Below are 23,670 nucleotides of genomic sequence, written 5' to 3'. Positions count from 1 at the left end.
TATACATGTAGGAAGTGACGTCAAAAAAGAATCGAATCGTTCGACGAGGGTTCCTCTGCAAGGCACTATAGAAAAGTGCTTCTAATTTAAGCCTAATTGGACAGTGGCATTAAAAGAGAGATAGGACACACCCACTTGCGCAATACGACTGCACAGAATTCAGTTTGGAAAATACGACGACAATATCGGCGGTTGGGGAGCACGTTCTTGCGGCAAATCGTCCAACGACGACGCCGACGACGTCACCGGCACGCTTCCGCTCGCTTCAGGCGACACGCCGAGCGACCGACGGCCTGATCTGCCGCCACTCAAAGACATCAAATATTGAGGATCAAGGACACCGCCGCCGCTGCCGCCGCTCGGTTCAATGCCCGGAGCGTCAAGTGATCGATTTTCGGACGAGGTGCTTCGGGCGGGGACGGGAAGACGACTTCGACGTCCAATAATCTAAAAAATCAAAGGACGAGAGATTGTCTACTAGACGACTTTGATTTATTATAAAGCGGGTCCAACCTTCTGGTGCAAGGCTGCATCTCCTGTAAATGTGGGCGCCGCGTTGGGCGCGTGTAGTGATCCCAGAGGCGCTCTTGACAGGCCCTAAAAGATAAACGTGTCCCAGTTTCTATAGACTTGCGCTGTGCTATTTATTACTCTTGCTGCTTTCAAATCCAGCGGCTTTGGGGGACCCAACGGCTGACCTAGGTACTGGTCATTGATTTGACGATTCAACCAAGAAATGACTGAAGAAATCCGAGATTATTGTATGTGGTGGTGTTGTGTCCCCTTACCGTTCTCATTTGACTTCAGTTTCTCTTGACATTCCATGAGCTTTGACCGATCTGCCTTCAAATCTTCCTGACAGGTGGCCAACTGCAAAAAAAATATCATCTTACACGCACACTAACCTATTCTATATCGAACCTCTTCTTCCTTATGAGCAAGAGTTCTCGTCAACGTCTCGATGTCCAATTTCTGCCTTTCCAACTCATTCAACTAAAGAGATTCGTAGTAGAAAAAGCGATTCTACGGCTATTCCTTCCGTACTCGATCCGTCAATATCTGCTCCTGCTTCATCAAGACCACGTTCTTTAGTTTGAACTGCATTGATCAAGAAGCCCGTGACTAACGAGTCAAAGAAGTCTCGTCTAAAAACTCGCCTTTTCTTTGAAATTCTTCAGCTCCTGCTTCAAAGTCAATATAATTTCGTTGCCCTAATAACAGAACTTAATCGACCCAGATACCTATTTGCTGCTTGCTACTATTACCTTCGCTACATCGGCAGCCAAAGTCTGCCTGGTTGACTCAAGTTTGGCTATCACCCTTTCCTTCTCTTCAACCAAACCTTCAGCCACAGCCTAGACACAAAAAATTAACATAGAGAATACTATCTAGGACCTGTTTCCTTTACCTTTTGCTCGCCTGATAATTGCAACAAGGACGACGTTCGCGTCACAATCTCTTCCTTATCTTTGACCTCTTGCTCCAAGACAGCGAGACGGGTCTTGAGCTGATGCAGGAGCTTGTCTTTTTCGTGACAGGCGGCATCGAGTCGAGAATTCTCGCCGCGTAGCGTATCGAGTTCGCTTTTAGAACGACCGGACTCCTTCAAGAGCGCGTCACACGTGCATAAACGTATAGCAGGGCCCCCCCGACTGACCGTTTCGCTTGCTTCAGCCTTGGCAACCAATTCGCGTATCTCCAAGTCGTTTTTATACTTGAGCTCTGTCAGCTCCTTAGCGGACGATTGCAACGTAGAAACTCTCCGTTCCAATTCTTTGACCTTCGCACGCGCGCGCAAAAAAAATCGCGCATGGGTTCAATATTTTTTAAATGTCAATTATTTCTTACGGTGCTCTGATAGTCAGACTCCGTTCTTTGCTTCTCGATCATGTGACGTTCCTCCGCTTCACGTTGAACCTACAACAATACCATTGGAGAAAAAGCCAAGACTACATTCTTCTCTTCTCTTTACAGTCAGTGCTTGTTCCTTGGCGGCTCCCAGTTCTTCAGCGTGCTTCGATATCAGCTGACCCTTTTCAACAGACCAATTCAGTCGCATGGACTCCAACTCAGAACAGCGACTTTTCAAAGTCTAATAATATATTTCTTCTAAAAATTCTCATTGGCCGTATCTCGATATTTTATCCACCTGTTCTGTTTGGTTCAACTGCTGGGATAGATTAGACTCGATGCTAGCGAATCTCTCCCGTAGGACAACGTTCTCGCGTCGCGACTCCTTGAGACAGTCGCTCAAATACTGTTTGATGGCCGCATCGCTTCCGGGAACGAGTTTGAGTGACAAGTGAGTCAAATGTTTGAACGGATTCGTTTCGACGACGCTCAGAGTGCCGACGCCGCGATCCGACGACGAAGAGATGACGAATTGAAGGAGAAACCTATATGGAGTAAAGTTTAGAATGTAGAAAAAAAATTCTTATTCGTTTTTTCTACTTTGGTTCTCGTTCTGTTTCGTTATTTCGACACAGTTCGAGTAGATCGGTGAATTTGTTGGGAAATGCGGAGAAATCGACGAGAAGACCTTGCTGGGATTTGAGGCTGCCCGAGAAGATTTCAAAATCGATCGACTGTTCTCCAGTCTTACCTCAAGAAATCGTCGCTGCCGATTTGGAGAGTGTAGAGAAGGCACGAGTCGTCCTGGCTCGTCAAGCGAACGCGAAGCTCCTATAGAGAACGTCGATTGGGATGGGGGAGCGACTTTTCGCGTTGGCGTACGCGTTGCGACGCTCGAAGTGAGACTTGCACGCCGAGTTGATGTCTTCGAGGGCTGTCGAAGAGCTGCTGAGACTATTTAGAGACTAGGCTAGCTGTTCGACCTTTCGTCGCTCTCGCGCGACTTCACAATCGTTCGTAATTCCTTGTCGAAGAGAACCTCGTCGGCCATTTTGCTTTGCGCGCGCAAAAACGGCGCGATAGTCACATGACATCACGACCAATACTGTAAATGCTAATCTTCATCTAGGAAACGAAAACTCACGAAAAAAACACTCAAACAAATTCGCAATCACCGACTTCAATAACATCACGTTCGCTACTGTAGGTAAACTCACAAGAGACTGCATTGTTGTCGTAGCGCATTTCAGGCACTTTACGATGAGGATTCACCGAAACAACCAGTCTATACGTGCCCAGAGGCAAATCCGTCACATCCACCCACTGACAATCCAAGTTCCTATGATACGTGTCAGCACAATTGGCAGAAATTCCTTGATGTCCTCTGTAATCACGTCCACAACGAAAATAGGTCAGCGGTCTCGGTCCTCTTTCTAAGCAGTTACTATCTTCCAAACAGAAACTTGCCTTATGACCTGAGACTTGATGAACGCCCTCGTCGTTGACGATGTGATAGAGAGCAAACGCTTCAAAGGAATGATAGTGTCGATGACACTCGTGCCACTGCCAGTCTTGGCGAGTCGCGTGGGGCTCGAAGTCGGTCAAGCCGAGGTTCAGTATTCGCGTTGTGAAGCGCAGCAGAAGTCGATCCGTCGCCTCCGTTCGATTGTACGCCGACGCGCTGAAGCAATTCTCCTCCATAGCACACGGAAGATGGGCCGTGTTGATCCGCTGTATGTAGTGATACAGGGAGGTGCGAAGTACTTCGGGATCCGGAAGAAGATCGGGAAGTGCTACAAAGAAACATTAGATCGCAATTCAAAACTACTATGACGTTCCATTGTTGCTTTACCATTTAAACAGGACACCCAGGCCGCTCCTGTCGCGCATTGAGACGTCACTCGATCTACTCTTCGTTTCTTACACGTGCTGAGTTCAAATTCGTGCCCGAGACAGGCGTAGTTGGCGTGCACGTAATCGCGTTCAATTTTCTTGTTGTACGGCTGTCGTTGAGCCGCTTCTGCATACCCAAGCTCCAGCTCTCGGCAGACGATGCGCGCCTCGTCGTAGCTCCAGTCCGAATCGCACACGAGGTGCCACGTGCCGTTCGTTTGGACTTCGACAAAGCCGTATTTTGCATTGGTAGTTGACGTGTTCAGACGCAGCGTCTAGGAGAGGATTTCTCCGCCTATATTCGTGCTATGCATGTACTAGAGAAACCTTGCGAACGTTTTCTGGTCTGCGGCACACGACACCGGAATCCATGTAGTGCTTGCATTCCGTCAACAACACATTCGTTTTCGAAAGGACGCGGCACTGAGACAAAGACGACTCGTTGCCAAAGCATTCAATTCCTCTCAAATGAATTGGCCCTAACCCGCGGCCAAACCTGCACGAGACGAACACCGTGAACTTAATTAAACATTTAAAAAAGACTTGCCAGGCATTTCGTATTGAAGTTCCGTAGCCGGCTTGACGGCAAGCGACGTTGGCAACAAATCGATTCGCGGCGTCTTTATGACACACGGTCCCCCATTGTCCACTCACGTGCACCTCCAAGCGGCCTTCGTAGGGACCAATACCACCGACTAAACGAACCTAAACAAAATGTCGATCATTATCGTTATCATTATTTATAAGAATTTCCCGTACTGCAGATACATTCAACAATGTGACTGGTGATACTGTTTTAGCAGATTTTTTCTTAAACGGCTTTTTTGCACACTGAACGTGAGCCAATTCACATTCTCTCCACCCGTTTGTCTTGTGGACTCCCATGCAATCTTCGAGTCCCCACTCGACGGCGCGACACTCGGACAAAATGCTCTCTTTACCAGTGCAAAACGCCTTGTACATCAAGACCGTTCCATTCCACGCCAAATCGCACGACTTTACACGGTACCTTCGCCCGTACGGATACCCGAGCTGACCGCAGGCGACTCGAATCTCTTCGGCACCGAATCCTCGTCCGTCAACCGCCGACCAGTTTTCGTCGCATTTCACTTCGACGCGTCCCCGGTTTCGCTTCTCCGAATCGCTGACCAGACGAATAGGCAATCTGACTCTCGGAGCGTACGGCACGTAGCACCTGACTCCGGCGTCATCCTTGTGATGACAATTGGAAATGTTCCATCCGGCGAAGTCGCACTCAGACAAATCGTTCTCGTCTCCCCTACAGCGGACTTCGTCCATCAGAATAGGACCGCTTCCTGATCCAAAGTGAGCGCCGTAGTAAGCGTGGGCAACGCGTTTGTAACCCAACTGACGGCAGACGACGTCGGCGTCGACGCGACCCCATAAGTTGTCGCAGACTGTTCCCCAAACGCGGAGCGGCACTCGAACGGATCCATTGACATCCTTGGCCGACAGTCGCACTTCTACGCGTCCTTCGTACTCGTCTTTGCCGCCGACGAGTCGCAACTGTATAGCGCCGGCGCCGGTGACGCCGCCGATCAGGAAGAGTGTCAACCAAATCAACATAGCGCGCGGAAGGAGAAGTTGAAAACCGGTTAAAACAATCAAGACGCGCTTGCTTGTTCAAGAGACACTAATGGTATTAGCGAACAATCTGCGCGGTAAGCGCGACGTTGAAAACAATGAAATGACGTCCTCGTTCCGCGTCCAGCTATTGTTCCCATTAGAAGAACCCGAGTCACACGCCACGGATGCGAGGAGGCCCAGCTGACTCTATGACAATGCCTCAGCAACGAGACCATAGTATAAATTTAGATACCTTTGAGTCTCGATGTTTTTTATTACTCACGTCAAGGTTTCTCCCTAAACCGCATTTTTCATATCTCAGACTTGGTGAAGGCAAAGAAAGCATGTTGTCGTAGCACCAAGAGACTTTATCTCCTCCAGGACTTATTTATTATTTTTTAGAATGATGCCGAGGCCCCATGCTATGCCATAAAAACTAAAAGGTTGAGGGAAACTCCGAAAACGTGCTTTCTCTGCACAACACCGACCTATCCTATAAAGTTTCAAACCTACTGACCTACTCTGCACTTGACCATGTCCAACGAGCCCGTCTTATGATAATACCCAATCGAGCACTCCACGACGTTATTCATATAATCCATTTCGGCCGTAAGTCGACTTGGATTGACGCTAATAACGAGCGTGTAGTTCCCAAACGGCACGTCCGTAATATCGATCCACTGACAGTCGATGTCGTGATTGTACGTGTCGGCGCAATTGACGGAGATTCCTTGATTATTCGCGGCGCACAAAAACTCTTTCGTTCCGCCGTCGGCGCAGGCACCGTCCTCCAAGCAATAGCTCGCCTTGTGGCCTTCCGCCACGCGCTCGCCGCTCGCGTCCAGCAAATCGTACGTCGCGAAATTCTCAAACGAGTGATAGTGCATGTGACAGACGTGCCATATCCAGTCTTTCTGAGCGATGATCGGCAAGAAGTTCGCCGTGCCGAAATTGAGAACTTGAACGGTAAAACGGAGCAGATAGCGATAGTGGAATTGCCGCGCTTCGACCATGTTCAACCCCGTGCCCATGTAGTGCCTCGCCGACGCGGATAGGCAATTTTCTTCCCAAGCGCACATCAATTCGGAAAGAGGAAGACGCTGAACGGCGTTTGGGTAGGAGAGCGAATCATACGTCAGCTGAAAATTGGAAACGAGATCAGGAAGATCTAAGAGAGAATTAAAAAGAGTCGTGCGGACAAAGGAGATCGCAGTCCATAGGACTCACATTTCTTGCAAACGACGTAGGCGGCACCCGACTTGCACCCCGCCGCGGACGCCGTAGTGCAGCTACTACTATTCCAGCACGTCTCCAGCGCGTTTTCCCAACCCTCGCATCGAACGCCTTCGGCCAGACGTCCGCTGACGTTGCCGTACTTATTCCCCGCTCCCACGGCGGCGACGAAGCCGAGACCGAGTTGACGGCACACGACGGCACCGGCGGCAGCGTTCCACCCGTCGCCGCACACGGAAATCCAGCCCGTTCCCGTGCAGAACGGCTTGAGTATTTCAACGCGACCCTCGCCGCCGCCCTTCGGGCCGCCGACGAGACGAATCTAAGGAGCAAATCATATTTCTAATATAATCCTCGAGATGAATATATCGCCAACGTACAGGAGCGCGATTGACCGGGGGATGATGACAACGAACGCCGGCGTTTTCCCAGTGTCGGCAGTTGTGAGAGTACAACGGATCGTGCGTGCAGTTGAGAAGCTTTCTCTCCTTTCCCCGACATCGGACGTTGGTGAGGAGAACGCGCGTGAAGCCTTGACCGAAGTAGCGACGCGATTGCGCTATCGATTCGTACGCCGATCCGTAGCCCAGTTGTCGGCAGACGACACTGGCGTCAAAGATATCCCAGCCGTGGTCGCACACCTTGTGCCATTCCCCTTCCCAGCGCACTTCAACGCGACCCTCCCACGGCGACGAACTGCCACGCAATCGAACCTCGAAAGGAGAAAATGAAATTAATCAGATATATCATTGATAACCCCACGCGCGGCAACCGGTCAAAACAAAACGCTCCTTTGCAATTAAAGTTAGTTGACGTTATTAATAGGATGCTTTAATTATTTATCCCGCCCACTTGACATCATGACATTTATTGATGAGCATAGCTAATGGGAAATAAGGGCGGGCTTACCTGTTTGTCGCCCAACTCGTGATGATTGGGGGACTGTAACGATTTGGGCGGAATCTTGCAAATGACGCTAGCAGCGCCCGGCGACTTGCACGTCCAATTACCGAACCCGGGATGCTGGCACAAGACTAGACTCGACTCCGATCCGTTGCACCGGACATCTAAAGACAACAACAAATGCATGATGTACGCCACCCCCCAGGAAGCCAAAGGACTTGCTTGTCATGGATCCCGTAAACGTGCCGTTTCTCGGCGTCTTCGAGCTCTTATTCCACGATTTATAGACGCCCGCCTTTCCCTTCCGATACCCCAGCTGACCGCACACGACCCGCGCGTCCTTCGTGCCCCACCCATCGGGACACACGCGACCCCAGCGACCGTTCGCGGCGAGCACTTCGACGTAGCCGAAATGCGGCGCCGTTTCGCCGCGCAGTCGCACGCCGAAATCCCGTCGCTCGTCCCACTCGAGCTCGTCGGGATTGGAAACGCGATCGCGACACGTCACGCCGACGTCGTTTTGGTGCGAACATCGATGACGTCGCGCGTGCGAACAAGCGGAGAAGCGCGGCTCGTTGCCTCGACAGGCGACGCGCGACATCCAAATCGGTCCGACGCCGGGACCGAACCAGGGACCGCGAATCGCTTCGATTGCCGAGCGAAAGCCCAGCTGACGACAGACGACGTTTGCGTCGGCGAGATCGAAGTCGACGTCGCACACGGTGCCCCACTGTCCGTTGACGAGCACTTCGACGCGTCCGGCGCCTTCTTCGGGTCCGCGAATTCGCACGCCGCGACTCGCTTCGACGTATTCCGGAACGGCGTCGACGATCATCGTCGTCGTCGCGAGGACGGCGAAGACGACGACGTATGTTATGCGATAGCCGTGGATGCGATCCATTTGAAGAGAAACCCGATGCACGGCCAGGTTGTGCTGCGGCGAATAATAAAGGAAATCTCCTACCACTTACGCAGTCTTTTGTTCGCTTTACTGCCTTCCGCAGCCGTGTGTCCCGTATTAACCCTTTACCTGTCTTACTTGACCAAATGGTCTAATAATTTTAAATCTGAATAAATCGTCGTTTTGTCAAAAATGGTGGGAATTCACTCCGCATGCGTGTTACATCATTAGGACATACAACGAAAGGAAAAAAATGAACTCAAACGCGTTCTTGTTCAAAACGGAGCCGTTTTCTGCTTCACCTAAACAGCACGTTTGCCTTTGGAAATTTGCAGCGTTCAAAGAAAACTGACCTCGTGTGCCATTTCTCAAAACAGGGAACACAACAAAGGCTCCTTTCGCAGAAGCGGCAAATAAACCAGGTTTTTTTTTGCAAAATTGTACGTCGCACAAGGGAAAAAAAAGTAACGCGCGGTAAAAATTTTGTTTTGAATACGTTTTGACACGAAAAAAGCTAATACACAATCCAAAACACCAAAAAGAGGAAAAAAAAAGAATGAATCTTGACAGAAAAATTCTAAGCTGCCAAAAAGAACAAAAATTGCTGTTTTCTACACCACATCAACATCCGGCACATTCGTTTCCTTGGTTCCTACCCACTGTGACGTCAAGCAACGTCATGGGTATTCATACGATACAAAATTCGGCTGTTTAGGTTGAAAACGGAGTTTTAGAGAATTGTTAGGCTCTCGATGAATCGGCCTAAAGACAAAGCGCTCCAAAATGTAGGCAAAAACGGCGAGAACAGCCAAATCGGTCACGTCTTAGTGTGCGTTAGGCAGTTGACATGGTCTCTACGAATGGCACGGGACATTAGCTTATTCTCTCGGGTGAAATATTCAAATAAACGTAAGCATGCGCAAAATAGACCTTAAAGTCATGCAAGACAGCTTTTCAGATTCAAGTAGAAATCAGGTAAAGGGTTAATAACGTCTTTCGCGCGCCGCGAATTGTTTACAGTGGCTCTACTTACGCGTCGCTTCCGCGAACGAGCAGCCGCAAAACGGGCATCGGTGAACGGGCGAAAGAATATCTTTTAACCACGCGCAATCGTTATCTGAGAAACGATGGAAATTGCAATTACATCTGGATTGATCAGCATACCTCCTACATCTTCAAAGGAAAGGGCGAACGATCCGCTTCGCGAGCAGAAGCGATGGGGCTTGAATTTAGACAGCGGAAGAAAAGATAAGCAGCACACTATGCATAGATGAATCAAAAATTTGAATTCAGCCACGTACGTCGTCACGAGTACATGCAGTACCTTCGTCCTGTTTTCCTACGGGAAACTCGACTACGGCAGAGTTATCCTTTTATTCAAGCTTCGATATGTATGTACAGATCGTTTCTTTTCGAATATACCTCGTCGAGCTCTTCTTCGAGAAGATCATACCGCGTCTGCTTTCTAAGCCAATTCTTTATGCGTGACAAGCAACTTGCCTCTATGCACATGACGCACATGCATGTAGGCATGCATGATGATCAGAAAATATGAATTCGCACCTGCACCGTTGTCACGACAAGGCAAGCGATTCCACTTTGCGAGAGCCTCAATCGCCACTTTCGTCCTAATAGCCGCTTCGATCGCCGAAACCTCGCCCTCCTAGTTAGAGTCATCGAGCGCCCGTTTAGACTGTACCAAGCGGCTTTGATCGGCGCTGTCAGGATGGGTAACAGACTAAACAATAAATAATGACGGAGTCACGCATTACTAGAAAGGTGAAACCTGGACGACGTCGAGAAGGCTTCTTCTTGTCTGAAGCTCGTCAAGTTGAAGACTGCAAGGATTCGGGGTAGATTGACTTTGCGCGACGATACGTTCGCGATACGAAGCAGCGTCGGGAAGGAGGAGATAGTCCAAAACGTCCCATATAAGATAGGGCGACTCTATAAAAGAATGCGATCGATACGGTAAGGAATCAAACGAAACTAGAAGAGTTCACTTAGAAGCTTAAGTTGGTCACTTATGTCAACCTGCGGAGTCAGTGTGATAGCACAGACCTATTAGGTAAGAGAAAGAAGTGGTTTGGGGGATCTCCTAGGAATTTTCGCGAGGCAAGCCTTTTAGTACAGTAAACGCCGGAAAAACAAAAGCGACTACTGTATTATGTGGCCTACACAGGGCTAAAAGGTCTCGGCCACGGCACTCATTAGAGGATGTAAAAGACAGGCTAATTATTAATAGCCCATTTACGCTAGAGACTTACCTGTGATTTTTTGCTGCTCCAAACGCGTTTTACTGACGTCAACAAAGTGTTGTTTGGACTACAAACAGACTCCATTGCTGTTCTGAGCAAGCAGTCTCCGGATCTCTTACCAAACGACGACAAATAAAAAGAGCCCGTTGGGAGAAACGGCACAGCCGTGATACGCCGACGCGATGTCACCAAAAGTGCCCTTCAAGTCAAGATATCCTAAAATATCCAAAATTCGGTCATGGCAACCTGAATGACGCCTGTTCTCACTGGGACTTGGAGATTCAAAATCAAACGTAGCTAATTGACCATCGACTGATGTGCTAAACCAAATGCCTGATAACGTTTCAGTAACGCCTGCACCGAGGCAAAAGACCTAAGTACTCTAATCAACACTAACAATTAATCTTACCAGATACTGATGATGAGTGAAGTCCTTGGACGATGCGATAGCGAGGCTTCTCGCCTACTTCTCCTTTACAGGAGACGAAAAGAACGACAGCGTTCTTGACTACTACTAAAAACCGACTATCGATATCAGCTAGCGGCTAAAGAACGTTGATTGGATCAAGCAGAATTAAATTCTCGTATCTACCTCCGTGGAATTTTTCCATTTGATTGAATGAACTGGAATTCCATCTGCAGGCCAGATGTGTCTCAGAGAGAAAGAGAATCCGTGGGAGCATCGAACAGTGCAAAGAAGCACGGATCCTTGAGTTGTTCCCATGGCAAGGTGATAGTCTAATTTTTTAATTTGTGTCTGAGAAAGAAAGGCAGGCAAGTCGCCGCTCACCTTCTCCCGGTTTTCTCAGCCACGTCAAGCAAGTTGGCCACTTGACTTTGGTGTCAACAAAGCCGAGAACATCAATTTCCGGTCTTAATTAAAAGAATATGTACGTAAGGCCTTATAAATGACAGGTTCTATATATACTTCTCTAATACAGGAACGCCGAGCTTTATAAAAAAGACAAGTCCGCTTCTGGTGGCCACCGCCAAAAGCAGTGACTTGCCGCCAGGCAAAAGTTTCGACCATGATAGCGCTGAAAAAAAATAATTGGCCGGCATGTTCGAATCATGGAGAGTACTATGTGCCTACCAGCTCCTGCTAAAAGATCCATTCTATGCTCGTGTAGTGCTGGGCTGACCTGTATTAATTCATAATTATCTCTGGTGAGATAATCGAGTAACTTCTACCTCGAGCTTTCTGAGAAGAAACTGGAATAAATTTCATAAACAAATTCGTGTCCCAATAAAACCTTTCTCTCGCCGTCTCTTCTGCATTCCACAGAGTTGGATTCGATTGACAAAACCGGAGGAGATGACTTGATACATCAGCAATCTAGACATACGAGAATCCTCGCTATCAGGCTCACCCAAAGTCAAAATCATTACAGTACCTCTGTCCAACGCTTCAGCAGCCCAATTGGCGCTTGATACACAGCTATCCAATAATCCGTTCTAAGACCAGCTAAAAGACATCTACAGAAGAAAAGAGATAATTGCACCAACGTGAATAGCTCGCGCCTATATAAAATGTGTCAGTTTTCTGAGGACTCTTCAGTAGGAACAATTGTTAATGGCTCATTCTGCCTCATATAGTCATGGCAGTCGTATGAACTATGCGATGTGCACATCATTAGAGTCCTCCAGCGTCAGAATCACACACACTGACATAGAGCGTTTTTCTCTCACCCTCCCGTGCGATCGCAACCCAATGGCGACCAGGCGGCTGTCGTAAAAGCGAGCGTACAAGGCGAATCGGCGCAGTGCAATTGAACGAGACCCCGGTTAAAGTGCAGTCGAACGGCATCCGACGAAACTAAAGCAATTTTTCATCGATGGGGACCCCCGAAAAGCGAATTCTCACCAGTCGGTTTTTTCGCGTTCAACGACACCGATTCGGCTATATTCGGCTTCCAGGCTTTCGTGGTCGATTCTATCCAAGCGGCTGTGATGGAATATTGCCGATTCTGTCGCCGCTCGCGCCTCGTGTCCTGCTTTGCGGTTTTACGCGACGGTTTTGGAGCGATAACGCGTGCGTACGAGAACGTCGAGAGCTTCGTTAGTTATAAGAAGCAATTTTCCGTCGTCCGACCACTGAAGAGCGTTCAAACGAGCGGCGTTCGACGAGAAATCGATACGCGAGCTCAGCCTGCCGCACGCCATTGCACGCGCAGAGATCCCGGCTAATGAGCCACGCGGGAGATTGATTTTCTTGCTTGAAGGCGTCTAAATCATAGATCTATGTCTAAATGAACAGCAAACGACCAAGGGGTCCCCGTTCGCGTTTACCTGATCACCCGCGAGCTTGATTCCACGCTTCACAAAAAGGTACGTACACGGACAGATCAAACAGATTTTTATTCGTTCTTTTTTTAGGTGCTCTACATGCAAGGCCAGGACAAAGGTTCGAAGTTTGAGTGGCTGAAGAGATGGGATTTTATAGTTAGTAATTAATTAATTATTAATTAATTGTCTGTCTCATACACTGTTGTTCAAGTCTGTGAGTCATTTTAGTGTGCCGTGTAGAATATTCAACACCATATCCGTTACATTTGCCGTCAGACCCCACACTTTGTGGCTACCTCCGAGAAACACGGGCAACGTGTAGCCGTGGCGATTCTGCAGTCGAAATTTTGTATACCGTCTAAAATTTGAATCGGCCAAAACCGATACGGGAATGAAGAATATTCGCTCGACTTCAGCATCACTTTTCACCAGTTCAGTCTCATAAACTTTCCCAACCGAACCCAAAAAGGGAGAGACCCATGTGCCGGACGTCGTCACGACGGGCGCAGTGGGACCCCAAACGTCGATTCTCTCGCGAGCTATTCCCGTCTCTTCCGAAGCCTCCCGCACGGCCGTCGCAACCAAATCAGCGTCGCTCGGCTCGCGCAAGCCTCCAGGAAAACTCACCTGGCCGCGATGAGATCGTACGGAGCCAGTTCGAAGTGTGTAGAGAAGCGAGGGCTCTTCTTTCCACTTACATAGCAACACCATAACAGCTGCATTCGATTCGACTGTTCGTTTGGAAGCGAGACGCTTCGATAGCTGCTCGCTGACTCGGGATTTCGTTTCGGGAGCGAATAGTGAGTCGTATTGGCGGTTTGTAGAGTGTGCACGAATTAGAGTCGTCGAACTGAGCAATCCGGCTGCCAAACAGCGTCCATTCATAAGGAAGAACTGGACAAGAGCACGTGGGCGTGCAGAGATTATTGATTCTATAGTATACATGAAATGGCAATGGTGCTAAACTCTTTTCCTAAGTGAACTAGACTACAAACCGCTTTCGTCCAGTTGACAGTATTTTTTTAATACTAGCGGGAGAGGTAATTTTTCCGTGCGCATCGGAATACCTTTTGTCACATGCAAAATCACATTTCGGCACAACGCTTCCAAAGTCAGAGGCTGGGGCTTACCAACGAGCACCTCATATTCACGATAAATAAACTCCCTTCCCTGATACGGTACATAAAGGCATGGATGACTGGGAAATATTTTCCCAACCAGCTGCGTCCCAGCAGCACGATCATCGGGCAATTCAATTGGAATGCGCGTGTAAGTGTGACCAGCTGAAAGACTAGAGCGAGGAGACGTTCTACCCGCGTACCCATCTTCACCACTCTGCTTCCCCGCCACGACAGCATTAGCCGGCACACGACCGTGACTACTCCAGACCCATTCAAACTGATCCGCCTTTGCCACCGTCAAAACTTCATAATCTTCATACGTATGCTCGGCGCATCCCCAACAGATGCGAGTGCTCGTCTCGCCATCGACGAGCTGCCCAGGCACCAGTTGATCACGAGCATGTTGTGCTCGACTCACGTAAATTGTGGAACCGGACGGAGTGAGACCGCCGGTTACCGCGCCGGTCGGTATCACGCCGCCCTGTGCTGGAACCCACTCATAACGAGGTAAAGCAGTGTATGTCAACGGCGGAGCAACATACTCACATAAGACGTGGCAGGATTGGTAGCGATGCTCACGGCCATTACTCGATACATAGAGACAATTGTGTTGGAAGAATGGTTCGAGTTTTCCCGGTCGATCGAGAGCGTTTTTACCAATGTAGAGAACGTCGCCGGGGCGCTGTTCTCCCGCTTTCACAGCGTTGGTGGGGATTCGACGATCAGGTGACCATTCTTTCCAAAAGACGACGTCTGGTGATGAGACGGTCAGAACTTCGTACTTTGTTCGGGTGTGCTCTTTCGATCCATAAGGAAATGACACGAAAGTGGTGCCCTCTTCTAAGACACCCGGAATAACAAAGTCGTTGCCAAATGGGCTGCCAAATGGGTTGACTGCTCTGGCAACGTAATAGGATCTGCCTAAAAGGTCAACTCAAACTAGAATTTTAGTAGAGTAGTTTCTGTCTAAGCGTTCTGTTTCTATCAAACCACGGTTTGGTCAAACCATAGATAGAAAATAGGTCTATGGTCAAACTGAGTCTATCTTTTCTCCGATATCGATCGAAGGCAGGGCATGGAGGAATGCAGCAACAACTCCTTACCTTTCGATGAAGTTCCAGCGACAACGGCGCCAGAAGGAACCTTTCCTTTCGACGCTTTCTTCCAGAAAAGCGTCATTCCTTAGGTCACATGACGATGCAACACTGACGTCAACGTTGCGGATGAGGAGGCGCCTAAAATAAACTACTGTACAACAATAAATTGTTCTTAGCTAAAGTCCAACTACAAACCGGTCTTAATTGTCCGGTTGACAGTATCTTTTTAGCTGCAGCGGAAGAGGTAATTTCTCCACGCGCATTGGAATACCTCTTGTCGCATGCAAAATCACATTTCGGCACAACGCTCCCAAAGTCGGTGGCTGGGGCTTGCCAACGAGCACCTCATATTCACGATAAATAACTTCCTCTCCCCGATACGGCACATAAAGGCATGGATGACTGTGAACTATTTTCCCCACCAACTGCGTCCCAGCAGCACAATCATCCGGCAACTTAATTGAACGGGAAGGATAGGAAATCTGACCATAGTGACAAGAATAAACATGCCTGGTGTAACCAGCTGAAATAGCAGAGCGAAGAGACGTTCTGCCTGCGTACGCATCTTCCTCGTTCTGTCTCCCTGCCACAACAGCATTCGCCGGCACATGACCTTGACTACTCCAGACCCATTCAAACTGATCCGCATTTTCCACCGTCAAAACTTCGTAATTTTCATACGGATGCTCGAGAGATCCCGAACAGATGCGAGCGCTCGTCTCGCCGTCGACGAGCTGCCCAGGCACCAGTTGATTGTAATATCGCGCTCGACTCACGTAAATCGTGGAGCCAGACGGAGTGAGACCGCCGGCCAGCGCGCCGGTCGGTATCACGCCGCCCTGCGCCGGGACCCACTCATGAGGAGGTAACGCCGTGTACGTCAACGGCGGAGCAACGTACTCACATAAGACGTGGCAGGATTGGTAACGATGCTCGCGGCCGTCACTCGATACATAGAGACAATTGTGTTGGAAGAATGGTTCGAGTTTTCCCGGTCGATTTTGCGCGTTTTTACCGATGTAGAGGACGTCGCCGGAGCACTGTTCGCCCGCTTTCACGGCGTTGGTGGGGATTCGACGATTAGGTGACCATTCTTTCCAAAAGACAATGTCTGGTGATGAGACGGTCAGAACTTCGTATTTCTTTCGGGTGTGCTCTTTTGTTCCATAGGGAAAGGACACAAATTTAGTGCCCTCTTCTAAGACGCCCGGAATGACGAAGTCGTTGCCAAATGGGTTGACTGCTCTGGCCACGTAGTAGGATTTGCCTAAAAGGTCAACTTAAACTTTAGTAGAGTAGTTTTCGTCTAAGTGTTCTGTTTCAGTCAAACCACGGTTTGGCCTAACTGAGTCTAGTCTCCGACCGAAGGCAGGGCGTGGAGGGATACAGCAACAACTCCTTACCCTTCGGTGAAGTTCCAGCAACGACGGCGCCAGAAGGAACGTTTCCTTTGGAAGCTTCTTTCCAGAAAAGCGTCATTCCTTACCGATAGGTCATATGACGCAGCACTGACGTCAATGTTACGGATGAAGGGAGGATGAGGAGGGGAGGCGTCTCGTTCTTGATCATTTATCAACACTTCCTGGCTTTTCTTGAAATCAATTAGCGAGTTCTACGTACAGATTTGATCAGCTTACACCCTCAAAGCATCTCCTTACCTCCAGGAAATTTTGATAAAACTGTTTCCGCTTTCTGCACATTCGATTATCAATTATCCCACAGGATGGCGCCAGTGTCTCTGTCCGGCACTGCAGATTGTAAGGTTCTCGGCTATTGTCTACTATTGAAGCAGTTCCTGGTCCCCACGCGCCCATCGGCTCAGTGCGCAATGCCTGATTGCTGGCTAGTAAAAGACAATACAGTACTACGGCCTCACTCCCTCAATTTCAACAGACAATGTTCACAACTATTGTCTAAAGTTCTCCGTGACCCTCCGGAGTGGCTATACTAGTACCGGTTGGCCTGACACATAAGAAAACCAAATACTAAAGCTAGAGCAAATTTGAAACAAGCACTTCACTTCTTCTAAGTGGCTGTACACGAGCACAGACCACCTTTCTAAATGTTGGCATATATGTCTCTTGAACTCACATAGTTGACCACATTGAACCAGATTGACTCGTAGTAGGTCTGACAAATCAAATCGTTATTCGTCGTCTAGCTCTACCGTTTTATCCTAACCAATGACGAAATAATTCCCGGTCTCTGGTTCCTGACAAATTTGGCGGCGTCAAAGATATTCACAACCTTTTCGTTTTCAATTTGATCAATAACATTCCAAGTAGCGCAGAATGCTCCAGAACGACCAACACCGGTGCTGAAAAGAGTTAAAGAGTTAGGGCTACTACACCGATTTTTTTTAAAAAGACCTACCTGCAGTGAACGACAATGGGAGCGGAGTCATGATACTGCTGCCATATTTCCACTTCCTTCATCAATCTAAAGAGATATGGGGATTCTTCTGGATGTCCGTCTTCAGGCCAACTGCGGTAATGATACAGGTTCACAATCAGTGACGAGCTTTCCTATAAGTGTACAAGATTGAAACAAAGAGGAACAGACGAGTATTTAATCAATACCTTTGTAATTTTCAATTCTGTCACTGAGTACCCTTGCATGTCAGAAAATGACTCAAACTGAACAGTATAAGCCCCATAAGTGCTATGTCCTGTCGTCGGCCAATACTAAACAAACAGACGTATGCACCATAAGCCTTTGGATAAGCTGTATGATTTACTGGTTCTTCTTCATTTGGCTGAGTAAGATTGACAATAGCAACGGTACTCTTTTGAAAAATCATTCTCCAGAAGTCAGCTATTGTGCCTTCCATTGGATATTGAGTCACTATAAATCCATCCCGTTTGTAGTAGCTCTGTAAAATTAAAAAACTAAGAAAACAGCATAAAAACGCGTCTTTCAAAAACTCACGTCAATATAGCTGGCATTGATGTAGCTACCATTACCAACGTTTGCGTATGCTGGCTCGACTGCATCACAACGTAAGTAAACTCTGCTCGAATCGGCTGCAGGAAGAACATCTTTAGTAGTAATAGAAAAATAATGTACTTACGTGGCAAAATATCAAGGCTTCTGTTTTTTGTTTTCGCCACTTCCACACGAAGAGAAAGTGCTGCCAAGTACAGTGATTTATCATATTTTGGACTCACTGCTTCTAATAGCTGTTAGACACTCAACTCAATCAAACGTATACGATTCTATAACAAACGTACGTCGTATTGTTCTTTCACAGTGTTGAGAAACGTAGAGTTTCCGTAACGAAAATCTTTTGTCTCCTTTTTGAATGCTTCAACGCGAAGCTCAGTGGAACGGCCCATAACATAATCGCGTACTGCCATATAAATGAAACGATACTGATCCTGTCAAAAGACTTGGCGTTTTAGACATAGAGTTCCCAATAGAGATTTAATTACCAAAGTCTGCACCATCTGCATTCTTTTTGTCCTCATCACACCAACGTAACCGCGGATGTCGACACTTTCTCCAGCATCCACTCTAGACATCATAGTCAGAATAGCCAGAAAAGTTCCAGTACGACCAACGCCAGCACTGCAAGTAACGTACAAATAAAAAATAATTAATGGCAACATGCTATATTTGACCTGCAGTGAACTATCATTCGACCAGGTTTTCTTTCTCTCTGTAAATGACGTATCATTCCCAGCAAGCTATTCGGGTGCTTAGGAGTATCGTGATCCAGCCATGACTTGAAATGGTAGTGCGTTACGTAGCGTACGTCGTCATCATCATCATCTTTCTCCTAAACTTCATGATAAATAATATTTCTTAAATAGTTACTAGGTTTGTCTTACCAAATGCAGTCTCATTTTTCTGACAGTATAATTGGCCAGTCTCTGAATTCCAATAACTTTCACAGTCAGTCCATCGTAGTTCTCCATTTGATCATCGCTCCAGTATCTCTCACATTTGACTCGTCCATTTTCCATGAAACCGCATAGCATGACTATGGTTGAAGCGGACTCTGACCAGACCATTCTCCACATGTCTGAGCAAGTTCCAGTCAGCGGGCCTAGTACAACAGCTGCCGATATCTGTTCGAAGGCATTCAAATTTCTAACCTTGGCAGGCGATAAATTCTTTCAGCTTACGAAACCCCTGTGCATAGTTTTTTTGTGATTTCTATTACAGTGCAAAGCTGCCATTCTTACGTCAATATATGAAGCATTGATATAGTCTGTTTCGGGAATGCTCAATCCTTCCACCTCATCTAGTATAATTCTGTTGTCGTCATCTGTGAAAACAAAGAATAGATTTCATTCACAAATTGTCGTCTCTACAGTACAGGGCACGGTGTTTTTGTAGCGATTTTTATGTATATTGTCTCGATCTTTTCCAAAGGACGTTGATTTAGATTTTCCAATCGAATCCAACGACTGCAATAGCAGGATAAGCTCTGATTAGAAATGTGATGTGTATCTAATTACCTGAAATTCTTCATGTAATTCAAAACTGCCGTCTTTCAGAAGTTTTGCACTGCGCTGAGGAAAGGCACCAAGTTTTACTGCAGTGACTAAACAAATAACGTAGTAATTGTATAACTGTCTGTCTATGCACACCACTTACTCTTTGCATATGCTGTAGATTGCTCATTGTCTATTTCAGTGACATGTACGGAATTTGTCGGTGTCAATGGTAGAGTTGCACTTTCTTCAAGGACCGAAACTGCTGATTCCTGCACAGTAGACATCTCAACAGTAACATTGACTTTGGAGTGCTTCCAGTTTTTCCTTCTGTTACAAAGTACGTTTAATTGATCGAAAAAAGGAATCATTACCTCAAAATAACAATTGCAAAAATTAGAAGCACCAGCAGTAGAATGAATACAGCAGTAGAAACACCAATGGAAATACCCAGAGAACTTTTTTGATCTAACGCAGTACAGTACTAGAAGGAGGAATCAATATTAATATGAATAAAAGTGCATTTACCTTCACAGTCTGATACATTGATTGGCACTGTCAAATTTGAAGAGTTATAGCACGCATTAACATGTACCAGTTGTCCGTTTCTGTAGCAAGACACGGTTCTCGTTTTTACTCCTTGACCTTGCGCAACACTACAATCGCTCCAAGACGATGTTGTCAGGTTACATTTGCTCTCACACACTTTCTCTCTAACGCCAATATTAGACTGAAGTCGTCTCTTGTCACATTTACTAATTGGAACGCGTTTTTGCTGACGAGAACAGGTTTCAATTGCGTGACAAACTATCATCTCTTTCTGCACTCCTTTGTTACCACATTCAGCTGAACAGTTTGACCAAAAACGATCTGACTCATAACACGGCTCTCTCAATGAGCAGTTCTCTTTCCTTTCACTTACAGCAGCGTCACTAATCCAACTGACTGACACTTCTTTACATTTACTGGCTTTACTCTGCCGCTTTTCTTTTCCTTCTGCAAGCATTGTCCTGTTTGCACTCGGGTGCCGCACGCGCACGTTCCAGAACATGGGCCCCACTCTGACCAGCTCATCCGACAAGAAAGTGAACATTTGTCATGCTTAGGTGCGGGTGTAGGAATTGACTTACAGCATCGGTTCTCAAGCAACTCACTTGATGTTGATGTACACTCTAATGAGCGTCTGATTGTTTTCGTGCTACATGATGTGAGAGATGAGCAATTCTTTGATGACCGACTCGGAATGTATTGCCATGTACTTCTGTACGTAGTTTGAAGTGATAATCATGAACTGGCATAAGAGGTTTACCTTGCGGGACATGAGTTCTTTGTTGGAACAATTGTCGTTTGAGTGGCTTTAGGTTTAGATGTTGGTTGAGCTGTCGTTGGAGTGACTGTTGCAGGAGGAGAAGTCGTTGCTACCGTTTTCAAAAAAGAAAGAACACTTATTTCACACAATTTTAGAACAGTCGGTGACGTTGGACGAGAAAACATACGTACTTCAACATATCTAAATAGTTCTCCATTTGTGCAGGTAAATGTATCACGACAAATGGTGCATGAGAGTGAAGAAGAGCTGATGCTACACTGATGAATAAATGTCGCCCCATTACACAAGTTTACTGCAACGTCCGCTCTACTAGTTGAAGAAGGAAACAGATCTCCTTGAACCGTTATCATAGCAACGCGTGCGCATGGTTTGAACGTGATTCTCAATTTTACGTATTTCTGACTGACGTCAAGCTTTGCTATGTTTTCTTCGTGACACGTTTGCCTGTCTCCATCTGTCACAGCGGTTATATTTACCGTCCTGCTTGTATATTTCTCAAGAAAGTGATTCACAAACGTTGTTCGTGAAGTCTTCACAAGATTATCGGATGATACCCAGTCTATAAAGAAAGCTGCTGTTCGAGAACTCAAAGTACCGTAAACGCACCAGGTATAACCGCTAAAGTGGCCAAAAGCAGAAACTTCAGACCCAAAATCGGCATGGCAGCACGCCGCGGCGGCAGTCTCCTCAAACGCGTCTGTCTGTGGCCGTAAGCTGAACTACATCCGGCTCTTCGCTCATATTGAGCAGTATCGTCCGGACCCGGAGCAAGAAACCACAGCTCTTAGCTGCTCTAGCTGCTCTCACTGGCCTAGCGCGAGTGAACAATGACACGAGTCTGCGCCTGCTACCACTGATACACAAAAATTTCTACTAAGTCCTTTCAAAAACATCACTTGGTACATGATAGGCCTTGCTTTCTGTTATTTGTGCCATCTCAGTTATAGAATGCTGGAGTACGTCCCTGTCGGGATAGTCGTAAAGATGGCATCTATTGGAATAAATAATTACAGTTTATTTGAGCGTTCTGCGACTTACTCGTGAGAAGGTGTATTATTAGGTAAAGATGATCTTTTTACGTACTTCTTTAGGAAGTATTTTGCACAAGCAACAGCTCCAATAATCAACAAGATGATTACAATCCCTTGAACAATTGCTAAAACAAACAGAGAGCGGCTGTTAGTGTCTAAGCATGTTCTCTTAGATATTTCATAGTCACTATTGACGCACGCCGCTGATACGACTGGCACCGTCAGATTCAGAAAGCGATAGCACGCGTTGACATTTTCCAGTTGTCCGTTTCTGTAGCAAGACACGGTTCTTGTTTTTACTCCTTGACCTTGCGTAACACTACACTCGCTCCAAGACGATGTTGTCAGGTTACATTTGCTCTCACACACTTTCTCTCTAACGCCAATATCAAACTGAAGTCGTCTCTTGTCACATTTACTAATTGGAACGCGTTTTTGCTGACGAGAACAGGTTTCAATTGCGTGACAAACTAGTGTCTCTTTCTGCACTCCTTTGTCGCCGCACTCGGCTGAACAGTTGATGAGCAGTTCTCTTTCCTTTCACTTACAGCGGCGTCCACTAATCCAACTGACCGACATTCCTTTACGTTTACTGGCTTAACTCTGCCACTCTTCGTTTCCATTTGCATGCATTGACTTGTTTGCACTCGGGTGCCGCACGCGCACATTCCAGAACACGCAGTCCATTCTGACCAGATCATTTGACAAGAAAATGAACATTTGTCGTACTTAGGTGTAGGCGTAGGAATTGACTTACAACATCGGTTCTCAAATAACTGACCTTTTGATGCACACACTAAACTGCGTTTGATTATTTTCACGCTACACGATGTGAGAGATGAACAGTTCTTTGATGACGGACTCGGAGCATACTGCCATGTACTTCTGTAGATACGTAGTTTGAAGTGATAATCATGAATTGGTATTAGATGTACCTTGCGGGACATGAGTTCTTTGTTGGAACAATTGTCGTTTGAGTGGCTTTAGGTTTAGATGTTGGTTGAGCTGTCGTTGGAGTGACTGTTGCAGGAGGAGAAGTCGTTGCTACCGTTTTCAAAAAAGAAAGAACACTTATTTCACACAATTTTAGAACAGTCGGTGACGTTGGACGAGAAAACATACGTACTTCAACATATCTAAATAGTTCTCCATTTGTGCAGGTAAATGTATCACGACAAATGGTGCATGAGAGTGAAGAAGAGCTGATGCTACACTGATGAATAAATGCCGCCCCATTACACAAGTTTACTGCAACGTCCGCTCTACTAGTTGAAGAAGGAAACAGATCTCCTTGAACCGTTATCATAGCAACGCGTGCGCATGGTTTGAACGTGATTCTCAATTTTACGTATTTCTGACTGACGTCAAGCTTTGCTATGTTTTCTTCGTGACATGTTTGCCTGTCTCCATCTGTCACAGCGGTTATATTTACCGTCCTGATTGTATATTTCTCAAGAAAGTGATTCAGAAACGTTGTTCGTGAAGTCTTCACAAGATTATCGGATGATGCCCAGTCTATAAAGAAAGCTGCTGTTCGAGAACTCAAAGTACCGTAAACGCACCAGGTATAACCGCTAAAGTGGCCAAAAGCAAAAACTTTAGACCCAAAATCGGCATAACAGCACGCCGCGGTCGCCTGAAACGCGTCTGTAGCCGTAAGCTGAACTACATCCGGCTCTTCGGCAGTATCGTCCGGAACCGGAGCAAGAAACCACAGCTCTTAGCATCTAACTTCACGAC

General features: G+C 47.0%; 7 protein-coding genes and 1 long non-coding RNA gene across 13 annotated transcripts; all 8 read right to left on the bottom strand.

Moving 5' to 3' along the window:
* Window positions 1-159: 159 nt before the first annotated feature.
* On the bottom strand, window positions 160-2,908 carry LOC136190296 (spindle assembly abnormal protein 6 homolog). Its single transcript, XM_065978416.1, has 17 exons — window positions 2,835-2,908; window positions 2,734-2,785; window positions 2,603-2,682; window positions 2,452-2,556; window positions 2,150-2,396; window positions 1,973-2,092; window positions 1,849-1,917; window positions 1,658-1,780; window positions 1,409-1,603; window positions 1,266-1,355; window positions 1,158-1,211; window positions 1,045-1,098; window positions 922-993; window positions 789-870; window positions 652-740; window positions 514-597; window positions 160-447 (listed from the first exon to the last, which is right to left on the bottom strand). The coding sequence occupies exons 1-17, from the start codon at window positions 2,900-2,902 to the stop codon at window positions 160-162; spliced, it is 1,872 nt and encodes a 623-aa protein (XP_065834488.1). The 5' UTR covers window positions 2,903-2,908.
* A 46-nt stretch (window positions 2,909-2,954) lies between these two features.
* On the bottom strand, window positions 2,955-5,659 carry LOC136190295 (lysyl oxidase homolog 2-like). Of its 2 annotated transcripts, XM_065978414.1 has the most exons (6): window positions 5,585-5,659; window positions 4,504-5,538; window positions 4,292-4,449; window positions 4,072-4,240; window positions 3,704-4,019; window positions 2,955-3,644 (listed from the first exon to the last, which is right to left on the bottom strand). In XM_065978414.1, the coding sequence occupies exons 2-6, from the start codon at window positions 5,329-5,331 to the stop codon at window positions 3,007-3,009; spliced, it is 2,109 nt and encodes a 702-aa protein (XP_065834486.1). In that variant the 5' UTR covers window positions 5,332-5,538; window positions 5,585-5,659; the 3' UTR covers window positions 2,955-3,006. The 2 variants fall into 2 exon arrangements, with proteins under 2 accessions (XP_065834486.1, XP_065834487.1); XM_065978415.1 differs by lacking the exon at window positions 5,585-5,659 and having other exon boundaries at window positions 4,504-5,548.
* Window positions 5,660-5,698: 39 nt separating this feature from the next.
* LOC136190294 (lysyl oxidase homolog 3A-like) lies at window positions 5,699-8,483 on the bottom strand. Its single transcript, XM_065978413.1, has 5 exons — window positions 7,690-8,483; window positions 7,474-7,631; window positions 6,945-7,277; window positions 6,559-6,886; window positions 5,699-6,499 (listed from the first exon to the last, which is right to left on the bottom strand). The coding sequence occupies exons 1-5, from the start codon at window positions 8,366-8,368 to the stop codon at window positions 5,841-5,843; spliced, it is 2,157 nt and encodes a 718-aa protein (XP_065834485.1). The 5' UTR covers window positions 8,369-8,483; the 3' UTR covers window positions 5,699-5,840.
* An 825-nt stretch (window positions 8,484-9,308) lies between these two features.
* Window positions 9,309-12,799, bottom strand: LOC136190300 (general transcription factor 3C polypeptide 4-like). Of its 3 annotated transcripts, none has more exons than XM_065978422.1 (21): window positions 12,667-12,799; window positions 12,491-12,617; window positions 12,316-12,442; window positions 12,021-12,102; window positions 11,880-11,962; window positions 11,818-11,827; window positions 11,720-11,768; window positions 11,555-11,663; window positions 11,417-11,499; window positions 11,219-11,364; window positions 11,036-11,171; window positions 10,894-10,980; window positions 10,746-10,842; window positions 10,636-10,693; window positions 10,372-10,429; window positions 10,155-10,315; window positions 9,932-10,106; window positions 9,791-9,870; window positions 9,670-9,738; window positions 9,533-9,628; window positions 9,309-9,485 (listed from the first exon to the last, which is right to left on the bottom strand). In XM_065978422.1, exons 1-17 carry the CDS (start codon window positions 12,787-12,789, stop codon window positions 10,032-10,034), a joined length of 1,611 nt encoding a protein of 536 aa, XP_065834494.1. In that variant the 5' UTR covers window positions 12,790-12,799; the 3' UTR covers window positions 9,309-9,485; window positions 9,533-9,628; window positions 9,670-9,738; window positions 9,791-9,870; window positions 9,932-10,031. The 3 variants fall into 3 exon arrangements, with proteins under 3 accessions (XP_065834494.1, XP_065834493.1, XP_065834491.1); XM_065978421.1 differs by having other exon boundaries at window positions 9,693-9,738; XM_065978419.1 differs by lacking the exons at window positions 9,309-9,485; window positions 9,533-9,628; window positions 9,670-9,738 and having other exon boundaries at window positions 9,759-9,870.
* Window positions 12,800-13,131: 332 nt separating this feature from the next.
* LOC136190118 (mitochondrial coenzyme A diphosphatase NUDT8-like) lies at window positions 13,132-13,623 on the bottom strand. The gene has a single exon (XM_065978194.1). It carries the CDS (start codon window positions 13,621-13,623, stop codon window positions 13,132-13,134), a length of 492 nt encoding a protein of 163 aa, XP_065834266.1.
* Window positions 13,624-13,807: 184 nt separating this feature from the next.
* LOC136190310 (uncharacterized) lies at window positions 13,808-16,652 on the bottom strand. 3 transcript variants are annotated; one of them, XM_065978440.1, is made up of 3 exons: window positions 15,326-15,467; window positions 15,137-15,268; window positions 13,808-14,954 (listed from the first exon to the last, which is right to left on the bottom strand). In XM_065978440.1, exons 2-3 carry the CDS (start codon window positions 15,210-15,212, stop codon window positions 13,900-13,902), a joined length of 1,131 nt encoding a protein of 376 aa, XP_065834512.1. In that variant the 5' UTR covers window positions 15,213-15,268; window positions 15,326-15,467; the 3' UTR covers window positions 13,808-13,899. The 3 variants fall into 3 exon arrangements, with proteins under 3 accessions (XP_065834512.1, XP_065834511.1, XP_065834510.1); XM_065978439.1 differs by lacking the exon at window positions 13,808-14,954 and adding an exon at window positions 16,534-16,652 and having other exon boundaries at window positions 15,221-15,268; window positions 15,326-16,397; XM_065978438.1 differs by lacking the exon at window positions 13,808-14,954 and adding an exon at window positions 16,534-16,652 and having other exon boundaries at window positions 15,247-16,397.
* Window positions 16,653-16,962: 310 nt separating this feature from the next.
* On the bottom strand, window positions 16,963-21,643 carry LOC136190291 (receptor-type tyrosine-protein phosphatase epsilon-like). The gene is made up of 20 exons (XM_065978407.1): window positions 21,506-21,643; window positions 20,879-21,458; window positions 20,098-20,830; window positions 19,944-20,037; window positions 19,733-19,899; window positions 19,594-19,679; window positions 19,452-19,542; window positions 19,318-19,400; window positions 19,228-19,264; window positions 18,961-19,178; window positions 18,751-18,908; window positions 18,562-18,697; window positions 18,361-18,507; window positions 18,201-18,309; window positions 18,059-18,153; window positions 17,868-18,002; window positions 17,710-17,814; window positions 17,504-17,655; window positions 17,312-17,447; window positions 16,963-17,260 (listed from the first exon to the last, which is right to left on the bottom strand). Exons 3-20 carry the CDS (start codon window positions 20,660-20,662, stop codon window positions 17,189-17,191), a joined length of 2,586 nt encoding a protein of 861 aa, XP_065834479.1. The 5' UTR covers window positions 20,663-20,830; window positions 20,879-21,458; window positions 21,506-21,643; the 3' UTR covers window positions 16,963-17,188.
* Window positions 21,644-21,720: 77 nt separating this feature from the next.
* Window positions 21,721-23,576, bottom strand: LOC136190328 (uncharacterized). The gene is made up of 4 exons (XR_010670537.1): window positions 23,493-23,576; window positions 22,866-23,445; window positions 21,938-22,815; window positions 21,721-21,890 (listed from the first exon to the last, which is right to left on the bottom strand). It is a non-coding gene; the product is annotated as an uncharacterized lncRNA (long non-coding RNA).
* Window positions 23,577-23,670: the final 94 nt, after the last annotated feature.

The sequence above is a fragment of the Oscarella lobularis genome, chromosome 8 (genome assembly GCF_947507565.1).
Source record: "Oscarella lobularis chromosome 8, ooOscLobu1.1, whole genome shotgun sequence".
NCBI lineage: Eukaryota > Metazoa > Porifera > Homoscleromorpha > Homosclerophorida > Oscarellidae > Oscarella > Oscarella lobularis.
The sequence above is the reverse complement of the archived record's forward strand: the minus strand, read 5'-3'. Positions and strand labels throughout refer to the sequence as shown.

Bases quoted from the DNA above. Each gene is read 5' to 3' on its own strand.
- LOC136190296 (XM_065978416.1), bottom strand. From the start codon at position 2,902: ATGGCCGACGAGGTTCTCTTCGACAAGGAATTACGAACGATTGTGAAG. The intron at 2,093-2,149 runs GTGGATAAAATA...ATATATTATTAG, and splicing joins AGTTGAACCAAACAGAACAG to ACTTTGAAAAGTCGCTGTTC. The intron at 448-513 runs GTTGGACCCGCT...TTGATTTTTTAG, and splicing joins ATGCAGCCTTGCACCAGAAG to ATTATTGGACGTCGAAGTCG.
- LOC136190295 (XM_065978414.1), bottom strand. From the start codon at position 5,331: ATGTTGATTTGGTTGACACTCTTCCTGATCGGCGGCGTCACCGGCGCC. The intron at 4,450-4,503 runs GTACGGGAAATT...CATTTTGTTTAG, and splicing joins CATTGTTGAATGTATCTGCA to GTTCGTTTAGTCGGTGGTAT. The intron at 4,020-4,071 runs GTTTCTCTAGTA...ATCCTCTCCTAG, and splicing joins GACCAGAAAACGTTCGCAAG to ACGCTGCGTCTGAACACGTC.
- LOC136190294 (XM_065978413.1), bottom strand. From the start codon at position 8,368: ATGGATCGCATCCACGGCTATCGCATAACATACGTCGTCGTCTTCGCC. The intron at 7,278-7,473 runs GTAAGCCCGCCC...TCTCCTTTCGAG, and splicing joins ACGAGTTGGGCGACAAACAG to GTTCGATTGCGTGGCAGTTC. The intron at 6,500-6,558 runs GTGAGTCCTATG...ATTCTCTCTTAG, and splicing joins CTACGTCGTTTGCAAGAAAT to ATCTTCCTGATCTCGTTTCC.
- LOC136190300 (XM_065978422.1), bottom strand. From the start codon at position 12,789: ATGGCGTGCGGCAGGCTGAGCTCGCGTATCGATTTCTCGTCGAACGCC. The intron at 11,172-11,218 runs GTAGATACGAGA...AACGTTCTTTAG, and splicing joins AATGGAAAAATTCCACGGAG to CCGCTAGCTGATATCGATAG. The intron at 10,107-10,154 runs GTTTCACCTTTC...TTTATTGTTTAG, and splicing joins GCCTTCTCGACGTCGTCCAG to TCTGTTACCCATCCTGACAG.
- LOC136190118 (XM_065978194.1), bottom strand. From the start codon at position 13,623: ATGGTGTTGCTATGTAAGTGGAAAGAAGAGCCCTCGCTTCTCTACACA.
- LOC136190310 (XM_065978439.1), bottom strand. From the start codon at position 16,609: ATGACGCTTTTCTGGAAAGAAGCTTCCAAAGGAAACGTTCCTTCTGGC. The intron at 16,398-16,533 runs GTAAGGAGTTGT...TTGACCTTTTAG, and splicing joins TGCTGGAACTTCACCGAAGG to GCAAATCCTACTACGTGGCC.
- LOC136190291 (XM_065978407.1), bottom strand. From the start codon at position 20,662: ATGTTCACTTTCTTGTCGGATGAGCTGGTCAGAGTGGGGCCCATGTTC. The intron at 18,698-18,750 runs GTCAAATATAGC...CGTTACTTGCAG, and splicing joins CGAATGATAGTTCACTGCAG to TGCTGGCGTTGGTCGTACTG. The intron at 18,154-18,200 runs GTAAGTACATTA...TTCTTCCTGCAG, and splicing joins AAGCCTTGATATTTTGCCAC to CCGATTCGAGCAGAGTTTAC.